Below are 27,771 nucleotides of genomic sequence, written 5' to 3' on the forward strand. Positions count from 1 at the left end.
GTCTGTGTGCAAGGGGCCGAGTGAGGCGGCGAATGCATCCCTGACTCTTGGGACACCCGAGCAAGAATGACCGCCGGCATCATCCGAAGTGTCAGACCGTGAGCCAGGAAGGCGGCTTTGACACCTGCCTCTGCCCCGGGAAAGTCTCATCTGCTCGGCCGGCCTCAGTTCCCACAGCACAGAAATGGGCACGACAGCCCTAGCCCAGGGATCCAAGGATCAAAGGAGATGAGAAGGCAGGTGAGGTTCTCTGCCGACGCTGGAGCAATGCCCGCTGGACGAGCTCAGGCCAAACGGATCATCTCTTTCGTACAAATTTTACAAAAGTAAATTTATTGCGTTTTTAATTGAAAAACTGTATACGGATAAAAACTCAAGCCAAGCAAGACAGACTGCTGCCCACCAACCAGTGATGAGCCTGGCCCCTCACCCGCTCAGCTCCGGGCGGCCCTCATCTTCTTCCGAAAGTAGTCAGGGGCCGCATCGTAGAGCCAGTCTGCGTCGACCACGCAGAGGTCCCTCATGTAGCACTTGTTGGTGGACAGCAGCTCGTTGTAGGTGACGCAAGCCGGTTTGCAGTGGAAGAGCACAGAGGACGGGTGGATGGACACCGGCTGGCGGGTGTCCACGGTGACGTAGCTGCCGTCGGGCTGAAGCTCGGCCGTGTTCATGAAAAGGCCGTGAGCCAGACATCGGCGGATGTTCCCCGTGTCGGCCCGTGAAGACTCGATGGGCATTGCCATCTGTCCAGGAAGAGGAGAAAGACGGCCCGTGATCCCCCGATTCTCCCCGAGACCGAGGTTCTGGGCGGGCCCCGGGTCCCAGCCGCCTGGTCCTCCTCGGGCCCTCCTGTCAAAGGGAGGGGAGCAGGAAGCCGCTCCCACTGTGCTGCTTCTGGGACCCACGTCCCACCGGGAAGCTGCAAATTCAGCTGAGGGCAAAGACCTTGGGCGTTGGAGCCAAGGGCCTGAGGTTCCCTACAGACAGTCAAGCTGCAAAAAGAGAGTGCGGACCAGGAGGAAAAGGCTACAAAGATCCAGAACAACAGATGGGGACAGGAGGCGGCAAGGAGGGGAGGCCAGCCGGAGGCTCAAGCTCGGGGAGGCTTGCAGGGGAAGGGGGAAGGTTGCCGACAAAAAGGGGAAGAGAGCTGCTGCTCAGGAGGAGGCAGGGGCCGGTCTCACCGCAGAGCCGGCACAGGTGGCAGGGCAGGCCATGGTCAGTGATCCCCCAAAGATGCCAAACGGAAGGCCCTACCGCCTTGTTCTGTCGGGGTCCCTCGGCCAGTCCTGCAGACTCGGTTTTCTCAAGGTTTTCCCAACAAGAAAGGGAAACCTAGGCCCGGCCTGGAGGTACAAGGGATGAGCCGGCTCGCTCTTCATCCCCAGGACGAGGCGCCCGGTGCGTCTGCACGGGGCAGGAACTCCGTGGAAGACGCGCTCCCGTGCCCGGGGTCTCTCCGGGACAGATTACTTGGGAGCTATTACAGGTGCCGCCGCTGCCGGAGACCGCCTGGGGCAGCCTGCCTCACCCACATTCACACACACACCCGGCTAAGTCTGACCCTACGGAAACGGGCTGGAGGTGACGACAGTTCCTGATGGGCCAGAGCCCCAAAGAGGGGGGGCCTTAGGGCCCCGATGGTCTGCTTGAAAGGATTCCCCTCGAGTCCCACCGGACTTGAGGGACTCTCACCCCCTTTAGCCTAAAGCACAGACAAGACTCGGGGCAGAGCTGGATTGAAGCGAGGGCAGCCCGCATGAGGTCACCGGCCGGACCTCCTCCTTGGGAGGCATCGGGGCCCAGTGGCCAGACATGCAGGACCAAAAACAGCCCTGGCCACAATGGGAAACGCACAGAACTAGGAAGTCGGCCTCTCTGCTCAGAGGGGGGCCCACGGTTTAGGAGGAGCAGCTGGGACTGGGGAAGGGGCTGGAAGAATCGGCCAGATGATCCGGCGTGGCTGCCTGCCCGAAGCATTTAAAGATGTGGGCCTCGATGGGCTCCCTAGCAGTGGGGAGCACCGGGGGGAGGGGGAGATGTGAGCAAACCTGCTGACTCTCAGCTAACCCTGATTGCCCAAGACCACGATGGCCCCTGTGGTCCTGAGACCTGAAGAATGGCCACTGGGGAAGGAGCCAAGGCGAAGGCGGGAGGGAGCTCGGGCCGGGGCAGAGGGGCCAAGGCTTGGTCCCCGGGGCGCTCAGAGGCTCTGCTGTGGGGGTGCCACCCTACCCCCACCCAGCGTTACCTTGATGCAGATGTCCCGGAGCTGGGCTCGGACTTCTGCCCCGAGCGTCATGTTCTTGCCGTTGACAAAATTCTCTCGGCACCATTCCTGGGGACAAGCGAGCGAGCTCAGAGCCCCTCCCAGGCCCAGGAGGACGCCAGGCAAGCCTCGGCTTCTCCGGCCTGCTCCGGGGGCCGTCCTGGCTCCCCCCTCACCACCCTCCCCTTGGCCAGGGCAGAGGCGGCCAATCCTGCGGCGCATCCCGAATGGCGCCGGTCAGTGATCAGCCTCGGTCCAGAGCCCGGCAGCCCCGATAATCGGGCTTGTTGCCGGCCTGGATGGCCGTGTGCGCTGTGGGTGGGAGCCTTCCCCGCCCAGCAGAGAGGCGCTGGGCTAGCGGGGCAGAGCACGGCCTGCACCGCCACAACCCGGGCTCGCCAAGCATCGAGGGGACCGGGGGCCGGCGGGCCGGCTTCTAGTCCCAGATCTCAGGCTGGGGGTCCAAGGAAGGGCCTACCTTGTTCCCGCCCACGTTTCGGAAGGCTCGGTACACATTGAGCAGGGTCAGGTGGTCCCCCTCACTGGAGACGAACTTCTTCCTGGCGCACTGCACCTCATCGCGCCGCGAAGGGGGGTTGTGCAGGACACTGTCCACAGACAGCAGGGAAACAATGGTCAGTATCTCTTCTGTGCAGTGGAATTTGGGGGAGAGAAGGATGGTCTGCAAAGGACAAACGGGGAGCTGCTGAGGCCCGGACCTTTGGAGAGGAAGGACCCACAGAAGCGGGCCCGTGGCCCCAGCAGGGATTTACTTTGGCAAACTTGGGCTCCAAAGGGAAGGCTGCCATCTTTCTTCCAATCGGGGTCAGCCCCAGTGGCTCGTCCTTCTTCCGCTGGATGGCCCCCAGCAGCTCCAGCTGCTCCAGCGCGGCCTGGAGATGATCTGAGGGGACAGAGCACAGGGAGGAGCCCGGGGCCTCCGGAGATCCGGCCCCTGTCCGGCCCAGGGCCTCCCGCAAAGGCCCCGCACTCACCTGGGGACGGTTTAGACATGAAGTCAAAAGTGAGGACGTTGGGGACGCGCAGGGCCAGGAGCTGCAGGAGGACGCTGGCCAGGTTACACCTAGGAAGAAGCCCAGTCACCGTGAGGCCGGCGGTCTGCAGGGAGGGGCGCCAACCCGAACCAAGGAAAGGGCGCCGGAGCAGCGGGGGGCCCTTCGCACCTCTGGATCTCCGGAATCGTCATCTTGTCGAACTTGTCAAACTCGCCCTCCGTGTAGAGGCGGTAGCAGGACCCGCTGTCCTCGCGGCCGGCCCGCCCCGTCCGCTGCCAGGCCTGCGTCTTAGACACCCGCTGGACAGCCAACACCTCGAGGCCGCTCTCTGGGAAGAATGGAGTCGGCGCCATCACAACCTCTGGCGCGGCCCTGGGTGGCCTGGCGGGCTCCGTGAGGAAGGACGTGGGGGAGGGAGGGCCTGAGGGAACCAGCCTGGAGAGGTTCTATGTGTGTGTCTCCCCCCCCCCCCCCCCACTCACCGGGATTAAACCTCTTGGCCTTGACCATCCCCGTGTCGATCACGTGCTTTATGCCGGTGATGGTGATGGAGGTTTCCGCGATGTTGGTGGAAACGATCACTTTGCGAGAGCCCTGAAGGATGAAGAGCGATTTGGGGCCCGTGAGGGATGGCCGGAACGTGGGTCATCGTCCCTCTGGGTCGGCCCGGTCTCCCCCCGTCCGGGTCTATGGCAGGCGGGCACAAGCCTGAAGCGCCGATGCTTGTAAGGAAGGGGTCGTGGGGAACGGGGGATGAACCCTCTGGCCGCCTCAGACCACAGCTCTAGGAAGTCAAGGGGCAGGAGAGCAGGAGCCGAGCTGTGGGGAAGCCCCCCTCGGCCAGGAGACGTCCCGCGAACGAGCGTCGAGGCTGCCTTCTGCTGCACTGACCTTGGGGGTCCCCTGGAAGACCCTGAGCTGCTGGGAGCTGGGGAGGGAGGCGTACAGCGGCAGCACCAGCAGCGGCGGGCAGCCCTCGGGCAGGTGCCGTGCTATGTCTCGGCAGGCCTTGCAAAGGGCCTCGATCTCTTCCTGACCCGTGAGGAACACCAGGATATCCTGAGAAGAAGGTGCTTCCTGTGTGGAGGTGGGGTCAGGGTTAGGAGGCCCCTGCCTGCTTCCAGGGCCAGCCGCGGGGCAGGGAGGGAGCACCCTGACCCAGTCTATCTCTCCTCAGCCCGCTGGGCCCTCTCTGCCCCCTGGGAACCTCACCTGGTGAATCTGGAAGATGGACACCAGGGCGGCGTGGAGGTAATCGCTCTGGGGCTGTTTGGTGTAGTAAACCTGGATGGGAAACTGCCGCCCCTCCACGTAGAGGACGGGGGCGCCATCGAAGTAGCGCGAGAACAGGTCCACGTCCATGGTGGCCGACATGACGAGGACCTAGGGGACGAGGCGGCTCAGGGGAGGCGGGGAGGCGGCGCGCGGCCCGACCCGAGGCCCGGCCGCCCCACTCACTCTGAGCGGAGGCTTCCTCAGCTCCTTCCTGCGGCGCTGGGCGGACTTCACCACGCCCAGGAGCACGTCCGTGTGGATGGTCCGCTCGTGAGCCTCATCCAGAATGACAAAGCTGTACTTGCGCAGCAGAGCATCGGCCATGGCTTCCCGAAGCAGCATCCCATCCGTGAGGAAGAGGATTCTGGTGTCCTCAGAAGTGACGTCATCAAAGCGGACAGAGTAGCCCACCTGCAAGGAGGGAAGCTGAGCCAGAGGCCAACGGCCGGCCCCCGGAAGCCACAGGCTTTGACTTCCGGCTCCGCTGACGGTCGAGCCTCGGTTTCCACATCTGTAACGGGAAGGGCGGTGACTTCGGAGCGACCGGCCCGGAGGAGCCAGAGCCGCCCCAGCTGGAGTCCGGGCCCAGGAGGCCAACCCGTCTAAAGAGAAACCCAGCTCAGGCCCCCGTTCCAGACAAACTACCCACCAGCTTGCCCAGTTCTGTCCTCTTTTCCTCGGAGACTCTGGCGGCCAGGGAGATGGCGGCAACTCGGCGAGGCTGAGTCACGGCGATGACCCCTTGGCGGCCCAGGCCCGCCTCGTAAAGGTACTGGGGGATCTGCGTGGTCTTCCCCGAACCGGTTTCCCCTGGAGAAGGGAACAGGAGAACGCCTTTCATCACGAGAAGCTCATCTGGGGACCCCGCTGGGGTTGCAGAGTCAGGGCGACGTCCCCAACGGGCCAGAGAACGGAGGGGGGGGAGAGGGGCCGGCCCTGGCCCTCGAGCTCAGGGGCCAGAGCTTGCTCCAGGGTATCACACACACGTGATGGAAGAAACGAGCTCTCTAAGCACTCGGGCCCCCCAGGACGACTCCCAGGAGGAAACACGAACTACTTTTTTGGCTTTTAAATCCCTTCGTGGCCATTTTCAGTTGGCTCATACTTGACCTGCCCCCACTCAGCCCAGGGACCGGGTGGCCCCCTGGAGTCAGGGAGACTGGCCTCCTTGAGTTCAAATGTGGCCTCAGACACTTCCCAGCTGGGTGATCCCGGGCAGGTCACGGAACCACTCTGCCTCGGTTCCTCATCAGTTACGTGAGCCGGAGGAGACGACGGAGCCCTCCGCGGTCTTTGCCAAGAAGAGTCAGAAACAAAAGCCACGCTGCCAGCTCGCTGCCCCACCCCCGCAGCCCAGCTTCTCAGAGCCCCTGGTTTCCTTCAAGATACAGACCCCCAGGCCGGGGGCAAAAGGAAGGATGCCTCTTCTCGTCCCACCAGAATCCCTCGTGTGACTGGAGCTTCTATAGGATCAACGACGGAGCCTGGGACGGTCCCAGAAGCACCCCGAGCTGAGAACCTCAGGGCGAGATTTCCAGAAGGGTTTGGCCCCACTCAGTCTCCCGGCCCCCCCGGCCCTGACCCCACATCGGAAAGACAATCAGTGAACTCCCTTGTGCCCAAACCTAAACTGAGTTCTCTCCCCTCCTCTCCGCTGGTCAACCGAGCCAGCTCTTCTCACCCTTGTCTGAGCTGTGCGCTCCCCCCCCCCCATCCTGTCCCAGAGCCCCCTCCCCCCCCAGGAGCCTGATCTTCTCCCATCCTGTCCCAGAGCCCCCTCCCCCCCCAGGAGCCTGACCTTCTCCCATCCTGTCCCAGAGCCCCCTCCCCCCCCAGGAGCCTGATCTTCTCCCATCCTGTCCCAGAGCCCCCTCCCCCCCCAGGAGCCTGATCTTCTCCCATCCTGTCCCAGAGCCCCCTCCCCCCCCAGGAGCCTGATCTTCTCCCATCCTGTCCCAGAGCCCCCTCCCCCCCCAGGAGCCTGATCTTCTCCCATCCTGTCCCAGAGCCCCCTCCCCCCCCAGGAGCCTGATCTTCTCCCATCCTGTCCCAGAGCCCCCTCCCCCCCCAGGAGCCTGATCTTCTCCCATCCTGTCCCAGAGCCCCCTCCCCCCCTACGATTTCCCATCTCTCCTGGGACTGCAAAGGCGCCCGCTGCTACCTCAGGCCCCTTTCTGAGCCAGGCCTCGGAAAAAGCCCCCCAACTTCGCCCCTCTCCCAGGGGGCCCCTGGCCCCTTAAAAACCAAGAACCTCTTCCGTTTTTCCTCCAGCTTCCTCTTTCTCGTTCTCCGGCTCCTCGGACACCGCGCGGGCTCATGGCTGCATGGCCCCTAACGGGGAGTGGGCCCCGAGGCCCCCCCGGGTCCCCTGAGGCGAGGAGGCCGCGAGGATTCTGGGTCAGGGAGGCCCCACACTCACAGCTGCGTGACCTGGGCCCCCCCAGCTCCCGGGTCACAACGCCTACTTCACAGCGCGAGCCTTAAGTCAATGACAGTAATTCTCTGCTCGCGCTCCCCGGGGCCTCCCCTGCGCGGGGAGTCCCGGCCTCCCGTCCAAGGCACGACGATCTTTCCTGCAGTCCCCGCGCATCCCCTCCCCCCTCACACCCCAACGTGCCCCACAGGGTGCCAGGTCAATTTCACCGGGGTGAATGACCTCTGGTCAGTTTCACGAGCACCGCTCTGCTTACTTTCACCTCCGCACTAGCCCCCTTCTCTCCCTGGCCTGGTCACTCGGAGATCACCGCAGGAACAGCGGATGGGGGTCCTCCTGCTCCAATCCATTCCGCGACCACTGCGGCGATCTTCCTGCAGGTTTCCCCCCATCCCAAACCCCGATAAACTCCAGCGGCTCCCTAAGGCTGCCCAAATCTGACACAAAAAGGCTGTTCGGCATTCCAAGCCCTTCATAACAAGCTCCCCCCACACACCCCCGGACTTCCGCCGGCCCGAGTCTCAGAGATCTCACTGCGCACGCGCACTCTCCTCCTCAAGTCTACCTTCCCCAGCACATCTCCCTTTCCTCCGCCCTCCCGCCAGCAGGGGGCCTCACCAATGAGCACGGCGCACTCGACGCTCCGCAGACGAGCCAGCAGCGGCCCGCGCGCCGTGAAGATGGGCAGACTCCGACGCTGACGCTCCAGGGCCTCGGCTCCCAGTGGCGGCCGGCGGCCCCCGGGCAGCATAGCGCCGCGGCTCCCGGGGAACCCGGGGCCGGCCCGGAAGCGCTTGGCCGGAGGAGGGCCGTGCTCCTCCGGCATCGCTGGGGAGCAGCGCGCGGGGTGGTGACGCGCCTGCGCACGAGGGCTGGTTCCCGAAATGCTCCTGGGCAAGAGGACCCGGGGAGGCGGGGGCGGGGCGACGAGGTCTGGGGGGGGTGGCTGAGAGCGGAAAGAGGAGCGCGATGCTTGCCGGGATTTGTAGTCCTGGGATTTTCGCGCTGCTCTCCAGTCCTGAGAACCTCGAATCACGGCCGGTGGGCGGGGCCATTGTCCAGCCTGGCAATCTGGCAGCCTCTTAAAAATCCAGCATCTCTTCAATTTTTAAATCTTTCCTCCAATCCCCAGGACCTGCTAGGGAGCAGCACCACGTGGCGTCCGGAAAGGGTCTGCCCCAGGATTCCCCACGAGAAGCGCCTACTGTGTGCTAGGCCCTTTGCCGGGTCCCGTTTGAGCCGGGCCCCGCCTGCGGCCGCAGGAGGGGAGGGGAGGGGAGAGTCCAGCAGCGGCGCCCCCGGGAGCCGAGGGGCGGGGGTCGCCCCGCAGGATGAGCCGGGGAGGGCCAGGGAGCGGCACCACCGCAGGAGCCCCGCCATAGGGCAGTGAGAGCGAGGCTGGGGCCGGTGCCCCAGTGTGGGGGAGGAGCCCCGCCCGAGCGCCTTCTCCGCGGGAGACGCCCTCCAAGTGCCGGGGGGCTGGGAGAAGAGAAAGACAGCTGTGGGAGCAGGACGGGAGAGCGGCCCTCCGGCGGTGACGGGGATCCCCCTCCCCGCCCCCCCTCCCCCCCCCCCCCCCCCCTGCGGGGCCGGAGCGGCGGGGAGGGCCCCAGCGCTCTCTCCCCAGGCTACACGGCAGACTCCCGGAGGGCAGAGGGAGGCTTGGGGACGATCCATGAGCGCTCTAGGTCAAAAAATAAAAAGGACGAACCGGTCCAGAGACCGCGTGGACGGCCCGTGGTTTCTGCCCCCTGGCCCTCCTCCTGGCGGGACACCCTCTCCCCGGCCACACTTCGGCCGGATCTGAGATCTTGGGGTGTCTGGGAGCGTCCCCGCACTGGTCCCGGCGGGGCGGGGCACGTGGGCCACACCCGGACTTGTGGGCCGCGCCCAGGGCCCGAGCTCACTTAGGACAGTCCGCGGGAGACGATGGGCTCCAAACAAAGGCCTTTACTAAAACGACAGGGGGAGCGCTGGGTATCGGTGCCACAAGAGTCAGGCAGGAGGGGAGCCGGGCCGCGAGACCGTGCTCCTGCCCGCGACCTCCCGAGAGCCTTTTCAGTCCCAGAGCCAGGACTGGGCGAGCCGTCCGTCTGAGATGACTGATGGCGGCGAGAAGCCAGAAATCCAGCCCGGGCTCAAGTTCCCTGCAAGGGCCAGGGGAGGAGGCCCTGTGTCCAGCAATGGCCAGCCCTTCGCCCGGCCGCCGGAGACCCTGCAAAGCCGCTGCCGCCCGGGCCGTTTCCCCAGGTCAGCTCTCTGATGCTGTTTTTGCTCCAAGACTCGGGCTGGAGCTCAATAAATCCAAATGCAGTGGCTCCCTAGTGCCTGCAGGAGCACATACAAAATGGTCTTTCGTTTCCAGAGCCCTCCGTGACCACCCTGACCCTCCATCCCGCGCCCCCAGCCTCCGGCCATTCTCTGGCCACCCACCGGGCCCGGAGCCTCGGTCTCCTGGCTCCCCGGGAGCCCCGGCCAGAACCCCACTTCCACCTTTCGTTACTTCTTATTTATCCTGTCCATTCTCCCCCCTTGGACTGGGAGCTCCTGGAGGGCAGTGACTGTAGCCCCAGGGCCCGGCACTTACTGAGGGGCCAGATAAACCGAGGCACCCTCCCCTCATGCTTCCACAAGCCTTCCTCTGCTTCTCTCTGTCCGTGCTTCGCAGCCGCCTCTGCTCACCCAACTGCTTCCACTTTTACTTTCGTTGGGGGCCTCCCTTGGGCCCGGCCCCCGATTCCTGGCTCGTCTCCCTTGAGCACAGCTTTTTAATCTAAGCTAAGGATGTCTTCTCCCCGCCCCAGCAGCTCTCTGCCCCCATTTTAAATCCCCAACAGAATCTGCTTCCAACTGGGATATCAAATTTACCCGGGCTCAGACTTGGGCTATTTGCAAATGCAAGGTGGAGGCCCTCCGGCTTCTGGGAAATGAAGCCGGGACACTTGCTCTCCTGGCCCCTTCCCGCATCCCTGCGGGGCCCCAAGCAGGGGTCTCCTTGCCCAGCTTCTCCCTTTGCCATCTGCTCCGCTCACAGCCTTTGCAAAGAGAGGCATCCTTACCGGTCCGGTGCATCCCGTCCCTGGCCAGCGCCTCCGTGCTCGGACGCCATCTTTGACTTGCTGTTCACCCCCATAGCCCTGGGAGAAGCTGTGGAGAGGTCAGAGAAGCGGGGCTGAACCGGCCGTCAGAGGCAGTGCCGGAGACCCGGGGCTGGTCCCCGGCCAGGACGGGGCCCAATAGGAGCGGGCAGTGAGACGAGGCAGAATATGGCGCAGCATTCCCAGGACTTGAACGGCGGGGGGGAGGAGCCAGTCGAGCCACGAGGCAAGACCCAGGTGTACCGGAGGGTGGAGGGAGGGAAGGGGAGGAAGCCAGTCTCACGGGGAAGGGATGACGGACAGAAGGGGAAGACCAGAAGGGAGGAGCTGGCCGGTGCCGAGAGGAAGGGGGCAGAGGCTCCTGCGGCCGACCTCCCTTTGTCGATACAGTGGGAGAAGAGGGGATTGAGGAGCGAATTCACGCTGGGCCAAACTGGCAAAAGTGCAAGTGAAGAGGCTGGGGAAGGTTTCGGTAGAGACCTGGGAGGGCATGGGATGAGGGCGCATTTCTACGGGCGTGGCCGCACCCAGGACACAAATACAAGGACGAGCCCCCATAGTCAGAAATACCTAATGAGGAGAGAGGGCAGCTCCAACCCCAGGCCTGGTTCTACCCAAGGGCACTCGGGAGGCTGGCCAGCCTGGAAATAGCCAAGGAGGGAAAACCAGGCACATTTGGGGCAGGACCAGGGGATTTTGGCAGACAAACAGACCCAGAGAGGGGCAGGGGCCCTTGGTTGGCACTGGGTGTCAGGCTTGTGGCAGGCTGAGCTTCCCTAGGGCCTTCACCCAGGGCTCCATGCCAGCTCGGAGCTGATTCTCGGGTGCCCTGGCAGAGGAGAGAACGTCTCAGGCCACATGGGGAGGAGTAGGAGGGAGGCGTCTTGGGGCCATGCTTTTCACCAGGCTTCCGCTTGGCACCTTCCTCCAGCGCCTCCTTGGGACATGGACCCGGGCTCCAAGGGCCTGCCAGCAAGGATTCCTCCAGCAGCTTCCCCAGTGAGCGGACAAATCCCCGGAGGAACGGCCGCCCCACACCAGAAAGGGGGAGGCGGGAAAGAGCCGACACGGCAGGACCGACTGCAGCCACCGAGGGTGGCCAGCGACGGGGGCCGTGGCCGCTCCTGGGCCATCCGCTGGAGCAGGACACCCGGGACTCGGCGCGAAGGGCCACCTCCAGAGCCGGGAGCCCACGTCCCAGGAGGGCTGGTCCAGTGGCCGTGCCCAAGCCTCGGGCGGCCCTTCACACAGAAAAGATGCTCAGTGCATGCCCTTGGGCGCCAGAGGCAGGCCCGGGAGCACCGGGTCTCAGCTGCCAGGAGGTCTGTTCGTGCTTCCCCAAAATAAATCCTTCAGCTTCCTGCTGAAGGCCAGACCGTGAGAACAGCTGATGGGGGGCTGCTGAGCTGAATTGTGGCCCGGCTGGATGGGGTGGGGGCTCCCCATGGAGCACTTCTGGAAAGACAAGAAGGCTCGGTCCCTGGCAATCCCCTTGCAATCCCCCTGGAAGCCCAGTGGGTCCGCCCGTAGTGGGTCTGTGAGGCCGTCAGATAGCCCTGCTCCGGTGTGACCGAGGCGGCCTTCCAGAACCTTGCAGGTCCAACCGGGACCCTGAGAACGGAACCAAGTGAGGGGAAGGTAAGTGGGTCCCAGGGCCGGCACAGGGAAGGGGGGCTCGGTGTCCAGTTCTAGAGCTCCGCCAGCACTGCCCAGCGGAGATGCAGTTGGAAATGGGACGGCCGAGGACCCGGCAACTGCCGGCCATTAACCCAGACCCAAAGCATCGCTGCCATGTTCTGGGGCACTGCCGTCTCAGCAGGGGTCCTGAGTCAAGGGGCAGCGGTTCCCTCCAACCAGTGCTGAGTCTCTGCAGAAAGACCACTGAAACCCAACTGTACACACCAAGAACCAACATTAAATCTTGTCACTTCCCCAAAACCAAAAGCCAACGAGAAAACGTGAAACAATAACCTGAATTAGCGTGTGAGGACCCCGGAAGGACGTTCGCGGCCTCCCACACGCATCGTCGGGCGCGTGGCTGACCTGGGACTTGGCAGAGCGCGCGGCCCCCTGGGAACAATGTCCTCCAAAGGCTGTGCGCCTTTGCTCTTTCCCGGGTCTTCTTAACAGTGAGAAAGATCAGAAAGGGAAAGGTGGACAGCGGGGAGCCCTCCGGCCACCCAGGGTGTTCCCTGCCCTCGGTGGGGGGGAGGGGGAGACCCTGTGTAGCCGCGCGCCCAGATCACCCACAGGCAAGGAGGCAGAAGAGAATTGCCCACGGCCAGCAAACTGGACGGCCTAGGCCCCTTTTTGGCTTCATGGAGCCTCAGGCAGGCAGGGGACATCTATGGGCCTCTTCCCAGAATCATTTTTAAATGCAGGAAATAAAATACAAAGGGTTAGTAACATGGAGATAGTTATTACATATTAAAAGAACTTTTCACAGAACTTGGACAATGAGCTGGGACAAAAATTAAGACTGAAAAGACGGGGGATTGCCCACAAGTGTGGGGAAGGGAAAGGGTCCTCGAGTGACCCCAGACAACTTGAAAGTCGGAGTCCTCTTTTTCATATGAACGTTCTTTGGGCTACGTTTAATTTCCGAGTCTGGAGTTCGCCGACAACGGCTGTCAAGGCGCACCGGGGCTTAGTCGTGGACACCATCTGAGGCCTGGGGAACATGGGCACCGCCACGGCGATGTGGGAGGAGCTGGAGCGGGGGGGGGGGGGGGGAGGGAGGGGTGTGTGACGGGATGGACGTGCCCCGAACCCTGAGGTCGGGAAAGCAGCAAGAGGGTTCGGCAGGATCTGACACCACCTAACGAAGGGAATCTTTCCAGGTCTCTTTAAAGACCAGACCGCCAGGGAGGAAGCCGGCTTCCTCAATCAGCACCAAGGACAGAACTCTGAACAAAACATGGGGTAGAGGAGATGGCAAAGACAAGATGAAACTCTGGCGGGGACGGCGTCCACCTCAAGCACGAGAAAGAGGAGAGGCACCTCGGGCGAAGGGCTCATCCCCACAAAAAGGAGCCCAAGAGCGGCTCTCCAAACCCCAGCAGCTAAAAGCGATGGAACTACGGACAGCCCCGAGAAGGAAGGCCCTAACCAAAGAAACGGCAAAGTGAGGAACCTTCGGTTTTCATCGCGCGGAGTAGCCCCCTCCCCGGGGGATCAGCGACAGGGTAAAGGCTACGGCTATCGTTACGCTGCAAGAAACGACACACGGGGGACTCAGAGGCCTGAGGAGATTTCTGGGACCCCAAGCAGCAGCCACCAGCAAGCAGAAGCCCCGGCCACGAGAGCAATGACAGCGCTGCCCACGGAAAGGATGGACGAGCCCACCTAACCGCTGCCTCCCTCACTGGCCTGAAGGAACGGGCAGCTGGGAGGGGACGCTACGCTCACAAGGGGCGCAGGCGCTCACGGCGGGACGGGGTCGGCGTGCCTCTTGCTCGGCCCGACTGGTTCTGCTTCATCTTTGGAGGTAGAAGGGGTAGACTTGGAAGGGGACTTCAGTTTTATTGAGACTGTCTCAATTATCACAATTTGTAAAATTCTTTCCATCCTTCTCTCCCTTTCTCCTTCCTCCCTCTCTCTCTTCCCTCCTTTCTTTCCCTTCATCTCTTACCTTCTGTCCTTCCATCCTCCCTTCTCCCGCTCCCTTTCTCCTTCCTCTCTCCCTCCATTCCTTCCTTCCTGCAAGTCTTTAAACTAAGGCCAGACCCTGCCCACTTGTCAGACAGACACAGGACGGACTGGGTATCCTAGGAATCGTGGCTCTGGTCGGGCTCTGAATGGGGCCGAGGCGCAGACCCCTTGCGTGCCAAGCACTTGCACGTGCCCCTAATCTGCTGGGCAGATTCTGAGCCCACAGTGCCATGACGGAGAAGGGGACAGAAACGAAACACTTTACATGGTGAAGGAGCGCTGGGGACGTCCCAAGCCTTGGCGAGGGAGGGCGGCGGCTTTGCAGCAAACCAGTCATTTCTACGCCGTTGAGAAAAGGTGGCGTGGAGCCCAAGACCCTTCCTGCAGCCGGAGGCTCGGCAGCCAGCCTCGCCTCCCCCAGGCCTCCTGGTGGGAAGGCCTGAAGACGTGGAACAGAGAAGAACAGAGACAGTGTGTCAGACAGACCAAGCCGCCCGCCCCGGCCGCAGCCGACCACCCCGAGACGCAGGAGCTCGGGAAAGGCCCCGGGGCCTCCCGCAGGGGGGGTCGGATCTCGAGGTACCCAGGGCTTCGGCCTTCCGTCGGGGTCTGCCCCCATGCGGGCAGGAGGCCTCGCTGAGACACGCTCTGAAGACTGGGGTCCGAGGGGGAAGAAGCAGGAGGCAGAATGAAGACCAGCTCGAGAAGCTTGGCTGCTGTCGCTCCTAGGCAGCAAAAGGACTGAGGAGGATGGGGGGCACCCAGAGCAACAGTGCCGAGGAGGGGGTCCTTCCCGCGCCAGACCCCCGTCCCCCCAATCGGTGAGGAGATGAGGGGCAAGACGAGTCCTTTACAGGCTCTCAAAGGAAAGGGAAGACCCCCGGCCCCAGAGGCGAGAACTGCCCTTGAAGAATCCCAGTTCAAGCCCAGGGCTCACACCTGTCTCCCGGCTAAGGACAAGGGCAGGAGGCCACTGCTGAGAAGTGCAGGGGCCACAGGGGTGCAATCCTAGGCTTCTCCCATAAAAGGCCAGAGCCCAGGCCTGCGGACAAACACGGAGACGGATTCTCGTGAGCAAGGCCTGAAGCCCGCCTCCATGGAGGTCCTCGGGGATTTTAGCGAACCTACAAGGCGGGGAGGGGGCTGACCAAGTCAGGGTCCAAGGAGTGCTCTTTGAGGCAATCTTGCAGAATGCTGTACCCCTGCCCCCCAATCAGGTGAGGAGATGAGGGTCAAGACGAGCCCTTTACAGGCTCTGAAAGGCAACCTCTTCCCTGATATCAACAGTCAGTGACTGCTCTAGGGCTAGCCTGGGTAGGGGTGGGGGAGATCAAGCCCACCGGACCAGCCGGTGCATGGCCCCACATCCTGAGGTCAGCAGGGGACCGGTTGAACACAACGGATTCCATCTCTCCACAACCCAAGTTCTTTTCAGCCCATATTTGATCGGTTCCTGGGGACAGGAAGAAATCCCTCATTTCAGTAAAACCCAGAACCCTCCTTGGCTTTACGTGGAGGCAGCAAAGATCCGAGTCCCTGAATGTGGAAGCGGCGCCGAGAAGCCGGCCCCAAGAGCTGAGCCTTCTCCCCTTGCCCCCTTCCCCGCAGCGGCTCCGAGTACACGAGCGCACTGGGGATCCAAATCCTGTCCGAATACTGAGAACCATCTGTCAGATTTACCCGTTTCAGGCCTCTACCCAATTTCTAACGAGCTCCGGACTGGAACAAACGGGAAACGTCGGGAAAGCACAGAAACGTTTGGAACAGGCCACAGCCGTCACCGGCCCAGTCAGGGGTCTCCCAACACTCCCAACGTCAACCGGAGGGGGGAGGGGGGTCTTTCTAAGCCACCTCCCAGGTATCGAGAGAGATGTCATCTATCGTTCCTAAGGTCCTCTCCGAGGCCTTCTGGGAAAGGGATCCCACGGCTGCCCGAGCGCATGGCAAACACGGAAGCCGCCCCCGCCACGAGTCTGTCGCTCCCCGGGAGACCTACACCCCTGCAGGGTAACGTGGGCTCTAGAGCCTCCGCCACGATCCTATGGGGAACGGCAGGTGCCAAAAGACGCGGCCGGTCGCGGCCCCCAGGCCTGGGCCTCCGAGCATGAGTCCAAAAGGTCCTGGAAGCTACGGGCTGGCGCCTGACCCGGAAAGAGGTCAAAGGCTCCACGGGCGCATGGGAGACGTCACCTCCAGCAATGTCGCAGAGGCACAAGGGGTGGTGGGGACAGCGAGACACGAAGGGGTCCCTTGAGGGGACATTCTTCTCAGAAGTGAACTTACCCAGAAAGACCTGAGGGAGAAGAGAAGGGGTCCTTAGAAGCACACTCCCACAGGGGACCAGGACCACGGAGGAGCGAAGACAGAGGAGGAGGAGTCAGGCAGGACCAGGGAGGAGAGAGGCTAGCCGTGAGGGGGGCCCGGCCCCTCCTCCCCCCAGAGCCGAGCTCTCCACTGGGCGGCGGGGCTGCGCTCCGGACGGTCCACCACAGCCGGCTCGGGGGAGCACCGCAACGCGCACTCCACCCTAAAAGACCACACACAGAGGCTGGAGTCCAGGGAGAGAGAATGAATTCAGTTTTATTGGGGTCCTCTCGGAACCGTCCACGCACGGCGGCTCTCCCACCAAGGAGCGCGAGGGGAGAGAGTTCGGCCTCCTCCTGCGCGTCAGCGGGTACGGGGTCCGGAACCGGCTGCGCGCGGCTCCTCCGAGGCTCTGGCTCCGCAGGTGACGCTTCGGGACCAGTGTAAACAGAGCGGAGGGACACGGGCGGCCACCGGAGGGGTCTCCCGGGCGGGCCACGGACCGGCCGCCGCATAAAGTGCTTCTGGACTTAAAACTGGAGGCCGCTGAGAGTGTCCGCACGTCCGAAACACAGAGTGAAAGCATCCCCAGGAGATCTCCGTGGAGTCCTTCCTGCCCGGGGGATCTCGCCCTCGGCGCCGCCCTCCTAGCCTCCGAGGCGCTGCCCTTCGCCCCAGGCGAAGCCTCCCGGCCGCTCCTCAGGTAAGGGGTTGTAGTTCGGATCCTCCTCCGGCGTATCAAAAATTGCCTTCCTAAAAACAGACGACAGAAGTGACCCATCTGGCGCTCCGGCCCGCGGCCTCGGGGCCCAGCCGGCAGCGGCACTGGACGGGCAGGGCGAGGTGCCTTTAGGAAGGGAGGCAGCCACGCTTCTCACCCATCCCCCAAGGTCACCAGCCTGTCTGGCCGGCTCCCGGCCCCAATGTCCCCGGCTGACAGACCCCCCCAAGCCCGGCCCCGGAGCACCGCTCCCGGCTCTGTCCTCCACGGTCTCCCCCCAGCCTGTGCGGGCCCGTCCCCGCTCTGGCCGCTGACTGGCTCAGAACATACCTCGGGACAAATGGGGCTGGAACAAGGCGGGGATCAGCCCCTCCCACAGCGGCCCCTAACCCAGGTTAGCGTTTGGCCTGCTCTCCTCCCCCCACCTCATCCTTGGGACCCCAGCCCAGGGGCCAAGTTCTGAGCAGGGCCCTCCTGTCCCCTCCCCTCCCCTGGCTGCCAGTGCCCCCAGACTCCACCTGCCCAGTCCAGCATCACGGGTGACATTTGCTCTCTGGGAAATCTATCTTCCCCCATCCAGTGACTTCAGTGGTGCAGAAGCCCCACCCCTGGGCTACGGGCCTCCCAGCCAGCGTCTCTTAGAAGGAGGGAGGCCGTGGCTCTTGCCCCACGCCACTTTCCCACGCCCTGTCCCCCTCCTCCGGTCACGTGACACAAGGAACCCCAATGCAGCGCAAGAGCACTCACAGAAGAGCAGGTGTTTTCAGAATTCTCGCTCCCCCTGGCTGATTGGGAAATACATCTTCCAAAAAAAAATATATGTGTCCAACCGCGATTCCTAGAGTCAACCACGAAACAAAGGGAGAACAAGAGGGGAGAGGTCAAGCTCCGGGCCTGCGGACCGGCCGAGGGAGAGCGGACGCTGGGGGGAGCCCGGCCTGGGTCTCTTACCCAGGAGGTCCACGATGATGGAGTTGCCCAGTAACAAGGAAAAGCCCATAAGCACCCAGGGCAGGAAGGGAGCCTGGAAGTTGAGAAGACCAAAGAAGTTCATGCGAACATATGGATTCCTCCGGCTCCACACGTAGACGAGCATGATGGTAAAGGCCTGGCCCAAGAAAACTAAACTCACGAACAGACCGAAAAGCTAGCGGCTCGCGTCAAGGAAAACCAGGCGCGGAGGATCCAGGGGGCAAGGGGACTTTGGGGGAGAGTCCGGAGGTCCCGCTCCGGTCCCGCCCCCCTCCCGGCCCCGGGGGCCTTCTCCCCCGGCAAGGCCCTTCCAGGAGCAGACTTCTCCCGGGCTGGCCCCCGGGGTCCCCCCCAAGCCTGGAAGGGCCACGAGAGGGGCTGCCGGGTTCCCAGGGCTCCTTCCGCTGCTGAAGGATACGGTCATTAAGAATCCCCCAAAAAGGAACATAAACACAAAGTCCGCTGTCCGGCCTCGGAAAGAGCCTTCTTCCAGCATTCGGCAGTACCGGTATCTGGAGGTGGAGTCAGGAAAAAGAAACCTCCCAGAGCGCAGACGGAGGAGAGAGCCAGAGGGCTGCGGCGGCCCAGGGCCGGGAGGCGGTGCGGCGCCCTGCCCCAGCCCAACCTCCTATCCAGGGGAAGGCGGGCTCCAGCCCCGCCCCCGGCCGGCCGCCCCGCCCCCCTCCGGGCTCAGCCTCCCCCCGCCTCCCTACAAACAGCCGCGCCGGCTCCGCTCAGGAAGCTCCAGGGCCCCCGGCGGCTGCAGGCCCAGCGCTGCCTGCCCCCCCCATCCCCCGGGGACCCGCGGCAGCTGGGCCCGACGCTGGCTTTCCGGCAAAGGATACAAGAAAATCATGTTAAACAGAAAGTTGAATCCAACCGGTCCGAAGAACAAGAAGTTGGTGATTAATCTCCATATCTGCAGGCGGGAAAAGAGAGACCCTGGGCTACAGCAGCGGGAGGGCGGCCCCTCCCCGCCTCCCCGCGGTCCGGACACAAAGTAACCGCGGGAGAACCCCGCCCCCAAGCACGCGGCCCCGCCCGGGGCAAAGACCGGGGCTCGCCCGGCACGCAGCAGGCGCTTAATAAGTGCAAGTCTGCCAGAGCGGAACCATGGCAACCGCGCCGCCCCCCGGGCTCACCTGGAAGTGCCGGAAGATGAGCTCGGGGTTGAAGTAGAGCTGGAAGGGCGTGATCAACTCTAGTTGCTAGAGAAGAAGAGACAGCCGGTCAGGCAGACACCCCATCTCGGTGGGCCCGGCCCCCGCCGCCTTCAGAACCGGCCCGGCCCGGTCCGGCCCCCGTCCGTCCTCCCCTTCCAGGCCCCGACCCCGCCCCGCCCTCCGCCGGGCCTCCCCCTCACCACGGCGGCCGTGGTGAGCACGCAGGCCGTGGTGTACGCGCGGCTCACGGGCGGGATCTGCAGGTACTCCAGCCTCAGGCTCTGGTACGCCATCTTCCCCGCCCGCCCCGCCCCGCGCGCCCGCGGCGCTGCCGCCGCCGCCGCCACCGCCGCCGCCGCCGCCGCCGCTTCCGCTTCCGCCGCCGGGGGCGGGACACAGAAGCCTCCTTCCGGGCCTAGAGCTTCCGAGCGCCGCCAATGGGAGGCCTCGGATGGGCAGCAATCCCAAAATGCCTCGCGGACCACGCCGAGCGTCGCTTGGATGAGCCAATCAATGGTCGCCGCCGCTCGTCGTCCCGCCTCGACTCTGCAGGTCACCCATCACCGTGTCCCAACTGGAACACAATCTCGGCCAACCAGCGGATCCGTTCGCCTCTCGCCCGGGTCTTATTGGCGGAATAAAGGGTCCGTCCGGAATGGCTCTCGTTCATTGGTCTCTGCAGGATGCCGATCTCGAGGGGGCGAGGCAAAGCCGTGCGCGGGGAAAGTTTGAAGGCAGCTGCGGGCGCAAAGGCGCGCGCTCTCCGGATGGGGCGGGTCCGGATTTGCACCTGCTGAGTCGGCGTCGCCGCGTTCGGGCTGTCACGGTAGGGTGAGAGCGCTGGCCCAGGGGCGCCAGAGGGGCCGGGACTGCGGCGTTTCGGTGGTCCCGGACTTGGAGTCCGCCTCGACCCTTCCCCGAAGAGGGAGCCCTTCCCCAAGGACCGGTGAGGAAACCGCTGTGGGGGAGGGGCGGGCGGGGCATTTAGGGTTAGTGAGGGCTTAGTGGGGCCCCCACCTCGTATTGGGGCGGGGTCTGCGTGATTCAGAGTGGGTGGGGCCGAGGGGGGGAAGGGGAAGGAGTCGGCCCGAGATCTGGCGCCCCCCCAGTGGGGCAGGGCCGCTTTCCCGGTCCTTTGTCTGCCCCACCCCAGGTGCCTCAGGGCCCTCTTGTGCCCGGGAGGAGTCAGTGCCCGGTGCCAGGGAGGAGTCAGTGCCCGGTGCCAGGGAGGAGTCAGTGCCCAGTGCCGGGGAGGAGTCAGTACCCTCTTGTGCCCGGGAGGAGTCAGTGCCCGGTGCCAGGGAGGAGTCAGTGCTCTCTTGTGCCCGGGAGGAGTCAGTGCCCGGTGCCAGGGAGGAGTCAGTACCCTCTTGTGCCCGGGAGGAGTCAGTGCCCGGTGCCAGGGAGGAGCCGGTGCCCGGGAGGAGTCAGTGCCCGGTGCCAGGGAGGAGTCAGTACCCTCTTGTGCCCGGGAGGAGTCAGTGCCTGGTGCCAGGGAGGAGCCGGTGCCCGGGAGGAGTCAGTGCCCGGTGCCCGGGAGGAGTCAGTGCTCTCTTGTGCCCGGGAGGAGTCAGTGCCCGGTGCCAGGGAGGAGTCAGTGCTCTCTTGTGCCCGGGAAGAGTCAGTGCCCAGGGAGGAGCCAGTGCCCGGTGCCAGGGAGGAGTCAGTGCCCGAAGCCCAGGAGGAGTCAGTGCCCGGGAGGAGTCAGTGTTCTCTTGTGCCCGGGAGGAGTCAGTACCCGGTGCCCGGGAGGAGTCAGTGCCCAGTGCCAGGGAGGAGTCAGTGCTCTCTTGTGCCCGGGAAGAGTCAGTGCCCAGGGAGGAGCCAGTGCCCTCTTGTGCCAGGGAGGAGTCAGGGCCTGGTGCCAGGGAGGAGTCAGTACCCTTTTGTGCCCGGGAGGAGTCAGTGCCCGGTGCCAGGGAGGAGTCAGTGCTCTCTTGTGCCCGGGAGGAGTCAGTGCCCGGTGCCAGGGAGGAGTCAGTGCTCTCTTGTGCCCGGGAAGAGTCAGTGACCAGGGAGGAGCCAGTGCCAGGTGCCAGGGAGGAGTCAGTGCCCGAAGCCCGGGAGGAGTCAGTGCCCGGGAGGAGTCAGTGTTCTCTTGTGCCCGGGAGGAGTCAGTACCCGGTGCCCGGGAGGAGTCAGTGCCCAGTGCCAGGGAGGAGTCAGTGCTCTCTTGTGCCCGGGAAGAGTCAGTGCCCAGGGAGGAGCCAGTGCCCTCTTGTGCCAGGGAGGAGTCAGGGCCCGGTGCCAGGGAGGAGTCAGTACCCTTTTGTGCCCGGGAGGAGTCAGTGCCCGGTGCCAGGGAGGAGTCAGTGCTCTCTTGTGCCCGGGAGGAGTCAGTGCCCGGTGCCAGGGAGGAGTCAGTACCCTCTTGTGCCCGGGAGGAGTCAGTGCCCGGTGCCAGCCTTCACCCTCGGTCTGCTGCAGCTTGTTCCCTGGCGCTACCTCACGCCCATCCCTCTGCCCCCCCAGATCGGCGTGTGCCCCGCGAGCTGCGCAGCCGAGATGCCCATCGACCCGATGCTGTACGAGACCCAGTTCTTCGGGTTCACGCCGCAGACGTGCATGCTCCGGATCTACATCGCCTTCCAGGACTACCTGTTCGAGGTCATGGTGGCCGTGGAGAAGGTCATCCTGAAGAAGGCGGGCGCGCTGAGCGCCGTGCAGGTCCGCGGCAGCACCGAGGCCTTCCTCCGCTTCATGAAGCAGCGCTTCGACCGCCTCTTCGTCAAGATGGAGCGGGCGCTGCTGCGGCTGGTGCTGAGCGTGCCCCCCACCGTCCTCCTCCCCGAAGACCGGAGCCACGAGAGGCACCCCCAGAGCAGGGAGGACTTCCGGCTTCTGCAGCAGGACGTGGAGCGGCTGCAGGGCCGGTACAAGGCGGAGCTCGGCGCCAGGCGCGCCCTGCTGGCCGAGCTCGAGGTCCAGAAGGCGGTTCGGGCCCAGCTGAGAAAGACGCTGCGCTGGCTCGATGGGCTCGGAGATGCCCACGGGCCCCCGGGCCTGGGGGAGATGATGAGCCTCCTGATCCAGCACTCAGGCCGGCTGCGCAGCATCACCGAGGACGTGGCGCAGAAAAGCTCTGGGGGGGGCATGGAGTGACTGGCGGCCCCCGCCTGTGGGCGCCCTCTCCTCCCTGTCTTCTGCAGAAACTACGGGCCCCGACAGCCCCCACCACCACCACCACTCCCCTCCCCCCCCCCCCCCCGCCAGAGGGCTCAGGGCTTCTCCAGGCAGCGCCCGCTTTGAGCTTTGGGCCAGAGCAGGGAGGGCCAGCGTGGGGGTCTCTCCCAGACTGTAAGAGCCCAGAGCTGCTCGGAGGCCCCCGCGTGTGCGGGCCAGGGTGGTTAACAGGCAGAGGCACGGAGACGCGAAAGGAGGGCTCGGCTGGCTCTGTGTGAGCAAGCAGTGAGGCCCCGCGTCGGGCAGAGCGGGAATTATGCCGAGTTTCCACTCAAGCCGAGCGACGGGACGGAGGCTGCCAGGTCCAAGGCCACATCGGCCTGATTTTTGCCCGTTTCTAAACGCTCTGTTGAGAGGGTCCCAGTGAATCGCACGTGTGAAAGACCTGACGGTTTCTGTGCCGTTCAAGTAGAAATGTCATCGGCACGCCCAGGAGTGCTCGGGAGCGGTTGTAATAAAGTGTGTGCAACGGAGTGGGGTCGGCCGCCTTTGGGAAGTAAATAAATAAGGCGTCGCGAGAAGGGGGGGCCCGTGGGCCAGCCTGTGCCTGCAGTTCCGGGGCACGTGGTCTCGTCTGCCCAGGAGCTGCGTGGAAGGGGAGGGGAGGGGCCCTTTTGGCGTCTGAGAGGCGAGCCGGCTTCCTAACTCGCTGCAGGGGGTCACCGATTAAGAGCCCTAGAAAATGGGGGGGATTTAGGCCGCCTGCGAGCCACGACACACGTAGGGGTTGAAAGAAAGAAGACATCCTCGTCCTCCAGGCGTGCGTGCGCGCACACACACACGCTTTGTGGGGGCAGCTCAGGAGCAAAGGCAGCAGGGCTGGGGCTGGGCCTTCTCTGCCCGGGCAGGAAGGAGCAGAGGGCGTCCCAAGGAGTCGTCGCAGTCACACAAAGGTATGGAAAAGGCTGACGCAGCTGTAGGAAAACGAGTAACCACGAAGAAGGCAGAGGAAAAGTCTGATGGGGTAAGTCAGCTGTGGCAGGGAATCCTCGGAGCGGAGACGAAACAGGAATGTGGGGGCATTTGAGGAAGGGCCAAGGGGGGAACCCGCCAAGAGGAGGCGCTGAATTAGCCGTGCTGCTCCCAGTGAAGGGGAAGTGCCTCAAAGAAGGCCCGCGGCCTCCAACTTGTTGGGGAGAGAGAGGAAAGAGATGAGACGAGGGGCGCCAGGGGGGTGGAGAGTGGCGAAGGGCGGCAGTGGGCTGGATGGAGTGAGGAGGAAGCTGCTTGTCTCGAGATCTGAGCTCGCCTGGTAAAGGGCAGTCTGGCGAGCATTCCTTGGTGCAGCCTTTGACCTGTCCATGATACAAGACCAGTGTCCGAGACACGGTCCCTCCACAGCTGCCCCTTGCAGGTGAACCCAGAAGGCACCCCGGCATTGCCAGGGATTGAGAGGTTGCGCGTGTCCACGCCGCTGTCCCCCGAGGTTGAGGAATGCGTGAGACAAATAGCTGGCTGGGGGCGCGCTGTCTGAGAAGGGGAGTGGGAGGGACAAGTTCCGGGTCAGAGATTAGAGCAGACCAATTTAAAATGGGTTGGGGCGGCTCTTGGGTCTTGCACATCCAACAAAAGAGGCTTTGTGAAGAATGAGGGGATTGGGACGGGGGCCTGCTTTTGTGTGTTTCCTGTTGGACGCTGGAGAGAGTAATGATGGAGGAAAACTGGCCTCTGAAACAGAATTTGCAGGAAACAAGATCCAAGAGAGGAACACTAGCAACATTCAAAGTTTCTTGCACCTAGATGCAAATGCTCAAATTGTGGGCAGCAAACTAGTCCTAGTGCATGGGGACATTTTGGCCTCCAAGGATCACGGAACAGTGGGGGTCCTTGATTCGGATGAAACGGGAGAAGGGAAGCGGTAGCTTAGCCCCGACTCTCTTATACTTTGGACTTGGGGGAGCAGGGGGGAATGAAAGGTGATAGAGGGCAGTTAGGATGGGAGGGGCTGGTCCGGAGGTACAAAAACGTTTGGGGAACTCTCCGTATAGTTGTGATCGCTGCCCTGCTGGGCTTGGGCACCATAAGGCACGAGGATGGAGAGCTGTTAGTTAAGTGAGCGAACCGAGAATGTGCAACTCCCAGCTGGGAGGCTTTATATACGGAACACTAATAGAGACTGGAATAAAATAGGGGTTCAGAATGAATGGCTTCTTCCCACGTGGGGGTGTCAACAGTGACTTAACAGGTTGGGGACAGCTTGGCGGCTGAGTGGGCAGAGCACCGGCCCTGCAGTCGGGAGGACCAGCAACCAAAGCCATCTAAGTCTAATTAACAGGCTGGGTTTTTTCTTTCCTTTGCTGCTAACCTCTCTATTCTTCCCTCGAGTCCTGTATTGGAAGATCAGGTTCTAGCTTTTTCATCAGAAGTGACAGTCACTTCTTCACTGAAGACCCCTCTTTCCCCCTGAAAGATTCAGCTCAGTCTTGGGGGAGAGGCGCACAGGGGGGCTGCTGGTGCCTCTGTTCTTCCCACTCGAGCCGCCTATCTTCCTCCTCAGGCCTAGATCCCGGTGGGCACCAGGGCTGCTGCTGCTGATTTAGCATGGGCAGGCAGCTACTGTGCCAAGTGCCTGTGTCCCCTTCCTTTGCCCGGGTCACCCGCCTCCTGAACTGTTCTGAAGGTAGCTCAAGGTTAACCACAAAATGACCCAACAGAGAATGTCCTGAGGAAGATGCTTGAGTCTCCCTCCTGATTTTGGGCAAGGGGACGATGGCTGCAAGCCTGCACAAATGGGGCGTCTCCTTACAGCTCGGTTCCTTGTTGACTCAATGAGTTTGGCTGCACTGGGGAGGGGGTGACTCCTGCCTTAGTGTCACGGAGCCAGTCATCTCTGGCTGGCATTGGACTCCCCAGCGCCATCCTGAAGCCCCCTCTTCTCCAGTTTACTGCCTGGAGTATCCACAGGAGGTGAGCACGCATTGCTGAGGGTCTTGCCAGGCTGGATGACCCCCTGTGGAGGATGCTCTTAAGTCTTGACATAATGCCCATTCTTGGACCTGGCGAAGCTCCCCTGGGCCTCTTCAACTTCTTCCATTTGCCACCTCTTTTTGCCTGAGACCCTGGCCACGTAGGTACATAACATAGATATACAAAACAAACATTTACGATAAGTCATAAAGAAACCTGGGCATCGGGAGGCAGGAGGTCGGACTGTGGACCTGGATTACACAGACCCTGTGCCGGGACATGGAGCCAGACCAGATCTGGACAGGAGGATGGACAATCAGGAAGTCACAGATGACACTTAATAAAATAAAAGGGCCCCATGGTGGTGAGTCATGTCTGACTCTTTGTTATCCCGTTTGGGGTTTTCCTGGCAGAGATATTAGGGGGTTCATATTCCCTTCTCCAGCTCATTTTCCAGAAGAAACAGGCATGTGGGGGAAGGGTCTTCCCCAGGGTGGCAGCACTAGTATTTTTCTGATTTTAACTCCAGACCTCTCGACACCCGGGCACTCTCCACTGTACCACTCAACTGCCCACATCACCACATTTTAACACAAATTAAAAAAAAAAAACTTACTATTTTAGAGACTGTCATCTTTCCATCCTCCTTCCTCAGGTATTTTTGATATAGATTATATGTGTACAATCATATGAAACATATTTCTCCTTAGTCATGCTGTGAAAGAAGAGTCAGAACCAAAGAGAAGAGAGAAAACAACAAAGGAGTCAGTGGCCCTGTCTATGCTGGCTATTCTCAATCCACCTTTCTTGCCTCAGGTCGTGTTCGGTCTGATGTGAAGATGAGTCCTTTTGTTACCCTGTTGGGGAGGAGTATGGTGTGTTTGGATGCACCAGCCTGGAGCTCGTATGCTCTTTCTCTTCTCTGGGCTGAGGTGCCCCCCACCTGTGACCCAGGAAGCGGTCCTCTGCAGCTGGTGTGGATCCCTGGTGCTTTATGTTTTGTATGTACGTTTTATTGTTTTAGCTTTGATCTTTTTATAACCTTTCTTTCCTGTTTCTACCCGGCTTTCCCTCTGCCCGGAGTTCACAAAGCCTTTGCACTCCCTTGGTTCTGATGAGCTCCTGGGACTTTTGTACGACGTCTCAACCTCTTCATTTTCTGAGATGTCATGTTTTCAGAAAAGTCACAACTGTTGATCATCAGAGGAAGAGAAGACGTGGATGTGTTGCTATCTACACTGGTGGAGGGTGTGCCCGCACTTGGGAAATCACAGATCCACCTGGGACCCAGGTCCCCACAGGGATGTTGGAAATCTCTGCTCCTGGCCCTCACCCTGGTGATTCAGTGTCAGAATGGACTTGGTGTTCCTCCATTGGCGTAGACGGGCATCCATCCATTCCTCCAAATCCTGTGCGAGCTTTGCCCCACTTTTCCCACAGGTTCTCCGGAGGAGCTTCATCCCCTGAACCGGAGCCTTTCTCGAGCTGTCCGTCCTTTGCTCGTCCCACCTTATTTTCTGATCACGGTTTCTTGCCCATTGCTCGTTGGTTGGCTAGGGGTCTGCCCACCAGGGCCTGTGTGTTGGGCTGCTCTGCAGCCGGGCAACATTGCCAAGAGAACATTATTTTCTCGGTGTGTTGGTTGGAATCCCTGAAAATCCAGGACTGTTTGCGGAATTCAGCCCAGCCCGCTCTCTGGCCTGGCCCTTCCTGGGTCTCCATATTGATTGGAGACGAGGCTTTCGGCAGCTTTCTGTGCCCTTCTGGAGACGTCCTTGCTGTTTGGGAGCTGCCCGGCCTCTCCTTCCCTTCGGAGCCCGCCTCCCTTCCCCATCCTCGTCTTACCACTTGGCTTATTATCGTGTATCGGCTTCTCCTCCTCCCCTCCTCTCAGGATTCTCCTCTTGCTCTCTCTCCCCCAGCATCCTCTCTTGGAAGCGTGAGGTCTAATTTCCATAGCGCCCCAGAAGGCCAGAAAAGCCGCTTTCCTTTCCCTCTGTCCTTGGCTACGCGGGGCTGAGATTCCGCAGAGTACAGAGTCGCCTCCTCCAGCACAGAGTGTTGCGATGCTCTGAACGCCACATCCTAATGGGGAGGCAGCAGGGGGCTAGGAGGTAGATGCTTGCAGTATAGACAGCAGGGGGGCTAAGAGACAGATGCTTGTAGTGTAGACTGCAAGGAGTTAGGAGGTAGATGCTTACAGTGTAGACAGTGGGGGAGCCAGGAGGTAGACCCTTGCAGTGTAGGTGAGTGGCTGGCGGGCAGAAGGTCAGCCAGGTCTCCACACTCCCACAGGGGGAGGGGGTGGGTGCCCGACATATTTGGGTCTCGATGGTCTCCCCACTTGTCCAGAATGACTGGGACCACGGAGGGGGGTGGGTACAGGTTTGTGATAGAAGCAGGTGGTAGATAGACAGCTAGGAAGTGAAGCAGCCCTCCCTTCCCCCAGGAGAGCTTGTGCCTTGGAGGTAAATAGATGTTTGCTGCGTAGACCAGAGGACGCAGACATTTAGCAAATGAAGCAGAAAGGAAGACGGCTGATATCTAGGTGGGGGTATTTGCGGTGTAGACAGGTGCTTGGGGACGTTTTAGAAAGTCGCCCAGCTCCTTGCCCAGCCGGGACTCAGTGCAGCTCAGCCGGGGGTTCACAGACCAAGGGCGCCCAGATTTGGGGTCGGTCCCCACTCCCAGGAAGGCCACGCTGTATTCAGTGGGTCCCAGCTTCCTCCGGGATCTTCAGGCAGGAATTAGGCAGCCCAGGCTGGAGCCTCCTTCTGG

The 27,771-nt window shown here is 62.4% G+C and overlaps 4 protein-coding genes across 5 annotated transcripts; 1 reads left to right on the forward strand and 3 right to left on the reverse strand.

Moving 5' to 3' along the window:
- Nucleotides 1–305: 305 nt before the first annotated feature.
- DHX33 (DEAH-box helicase 33) lies at nt 306–7,884 on the reverse strand. Of its 2 annotated transcripts, XR_012487621.1 has the most exons (13): nt 7,613–7,873; nt 5,210–5,370; nt 4,744–4,971; nt 4,498–4,668; nt 4,177–4,362; nt 3,768–3,879; nt 3,454–3,613; nt 3,265–3,353; nt 3,043–3,173; nt 2,748–2,951; nt 2,252–2,338; nt 1,185–1,346; nt 610–743 (listed from the first exon to the last, which is right to left on the reverse strand). XR_012487621.1 is itself a non-coding variant. In XM_074297702.1 (12 exons), the coding sequence occupies exons 1-12, from the start codon at nt 7,818–7,820 to the stop codon at nt 435–437; spliced, it is 2,046 nt and encodes a 681-aa protein (XP_074153803.1). In that variant the 5' UTR covers nt 7,821–7,884; the 3' UTR covers nt 306–434. The 2 variants fall into 2 exon arrangements, 1 of the variants encoding a protein (XP_074153803.1); XM_074297702.1 differs by lacking the exon at nt 1,185–1,346 and having other exon boundaries at nt 306–743; nt 7,613–7,884.
- A 1,335-nt stretch (nt 7,885–9,219) lies between these two features.
- Nucleotides 9,220–16,562, reverse strand: LOC141560064 (uncharacterized). The gene is made up of 3 exons (XM_074297707.1): nt 16,027–16,562; nt 10,054–10,141; nt 9,220–9,322 (listed from the first exon to the last, which is right to left on the reverse strand). The coding sequence occupies exons 1-3, from the start codon at nt 16,560–16,562 to the stop codon at nt 9,290–9,292; spliced, it is 657 nt and encodes a 218-aa protein (XP_074153808.1). The 3' UTR covers nt 9,220–9,289.
- DERL2 (derlin 2) lies at nt 16,298–19,261 on the reverse strand. The gene is made up of 7 exons (XM_074297705.1): nt 19,104–19,261; nt 18,883–18,948; nt 18,586–18,659; nt 18,159–18,252; nt 17,720–17,915; nt 17,516–17,606; nt 16,298–16,800 (listed from the first exon to the last, which is right to left on the reverse strand). Exons 1-7 carry the CDS (start codon nt 19,194–19,196, stop codon nt 16,695–16,697), a joined length of 720 nt encoding a protein of 239 aa, XP_074153806.1. The 5' UTR covers nt 19,197–19,261; the 3' UTR covers nt 16,298–16,694.
- Nucleotides 19,262–19,645: 384 nt separating this feature from the next.
- On the forward strand, nt 19,646–22,559 carry MIS12 (MIS12 kinetochore complex component). The gene is made up of 2 exons (XM_074297708.1): nt 19,646–19,849; nt 21,376–22,559. The coding sequence occupies exon 2, from the start codon at nt 21,409–21,411 to the stop codon at nt 22,003–22,005; it is 597 nt and encodes a 198-aa protein (XP_074153809.1). The 5' UTR covers nt 19,646–19,849; nt 21,376–21,408; the 3' UTR covers nt 22,006–22,559.
- The last annotated feature ends 5,212 nt before the right edge of the window (nt 22,560–27,771 follow it).

The sequence above is a fragment of the Sminthopsis crassicaudata genome, chromosome 3, assembly GCF_048593235.1.
Source record: "Sminthopsis crassicaudata isolate SCR6 chromosome 3, ASM4859323v1, whole genome shotgun sequence".
Taxonomy (NCBI): domain Eukaryota; kingdom Metazoa; phylum Chordata; class Mammalia; order Dasyuromorphia; family Dasyuridae; genus Sminthopsis; species Sminthopsis crassicaudata.

Coding starts and splice junctions, on each gene's coding strand:
- DHX33 (XM_074297702.1), bottom strand. CDS start 7,820: ATGCCGGAGGAGCACGGCCCTCCTCCGGCCAAGCGCTTCCGGGCCGGC. Junction 3,880..4,176: donor TCTTCCAGGGGACCCCCAAG/GTCAGTGCAGCA, acceptor TTCATCCTTCAG/GGCTCTCGCAAAGTGATCGT. Junction 2,339..2,747: donor GAAACGTGGGCGGGAACAAG/GTAGGCCCTTCC, acceptor GCTTGTCCCCAG/GAATGGTGCCGAGAGAATTT.
- LOC141560064 (XM_074297707.1), bottom strand. CDS start 16,562: ATGCGGCGGCCGGTCCGTGGCCCGCCCGGGAGACCCCTCCGGTGGCCG. Junction 10,142..16,026: donor TCTCCCTCAGGTCTTTCTGG/GTAAGTTCACTT, acceptor ACCTCTCCACAG/CTTCTCCCAGGGCTATGGGG. Junction 9,323..10,053: donor GGACGGGATGCACCGGACCG/GTAAGGATGCCT, acceptor GTGCTCCTGCAG/GCACTAGGGAGCCACTGCAT.
- DERL2 (XM_074297705.1), bottom strand. CDS start 19,196: ATGGCGTACCAGAGCCTGAGGCTGGAGTACCTGCAGATCCCGCCCGTG. Junction 18,253..18,585: donor CTGTTTAACATGATTTTCTT/GTATCCTTTGCC, acceptor CTCCACCTCCAG/ATACCGGTACTGCCGAATGC. Junction 17,607..17,719: donor CATCATCGTGGACCTCCTGG/GTAAGAGACCCA, acceptor GGTTGACTCTAG/GAATCGCGGTTGGACACATA.
- MIS12 (XM_074297708.1), top strand. CDS start 21,409: ATGCCCATCGACCCGATGCTGTACGAGACCCAGTTCTTCGGGTTCACG.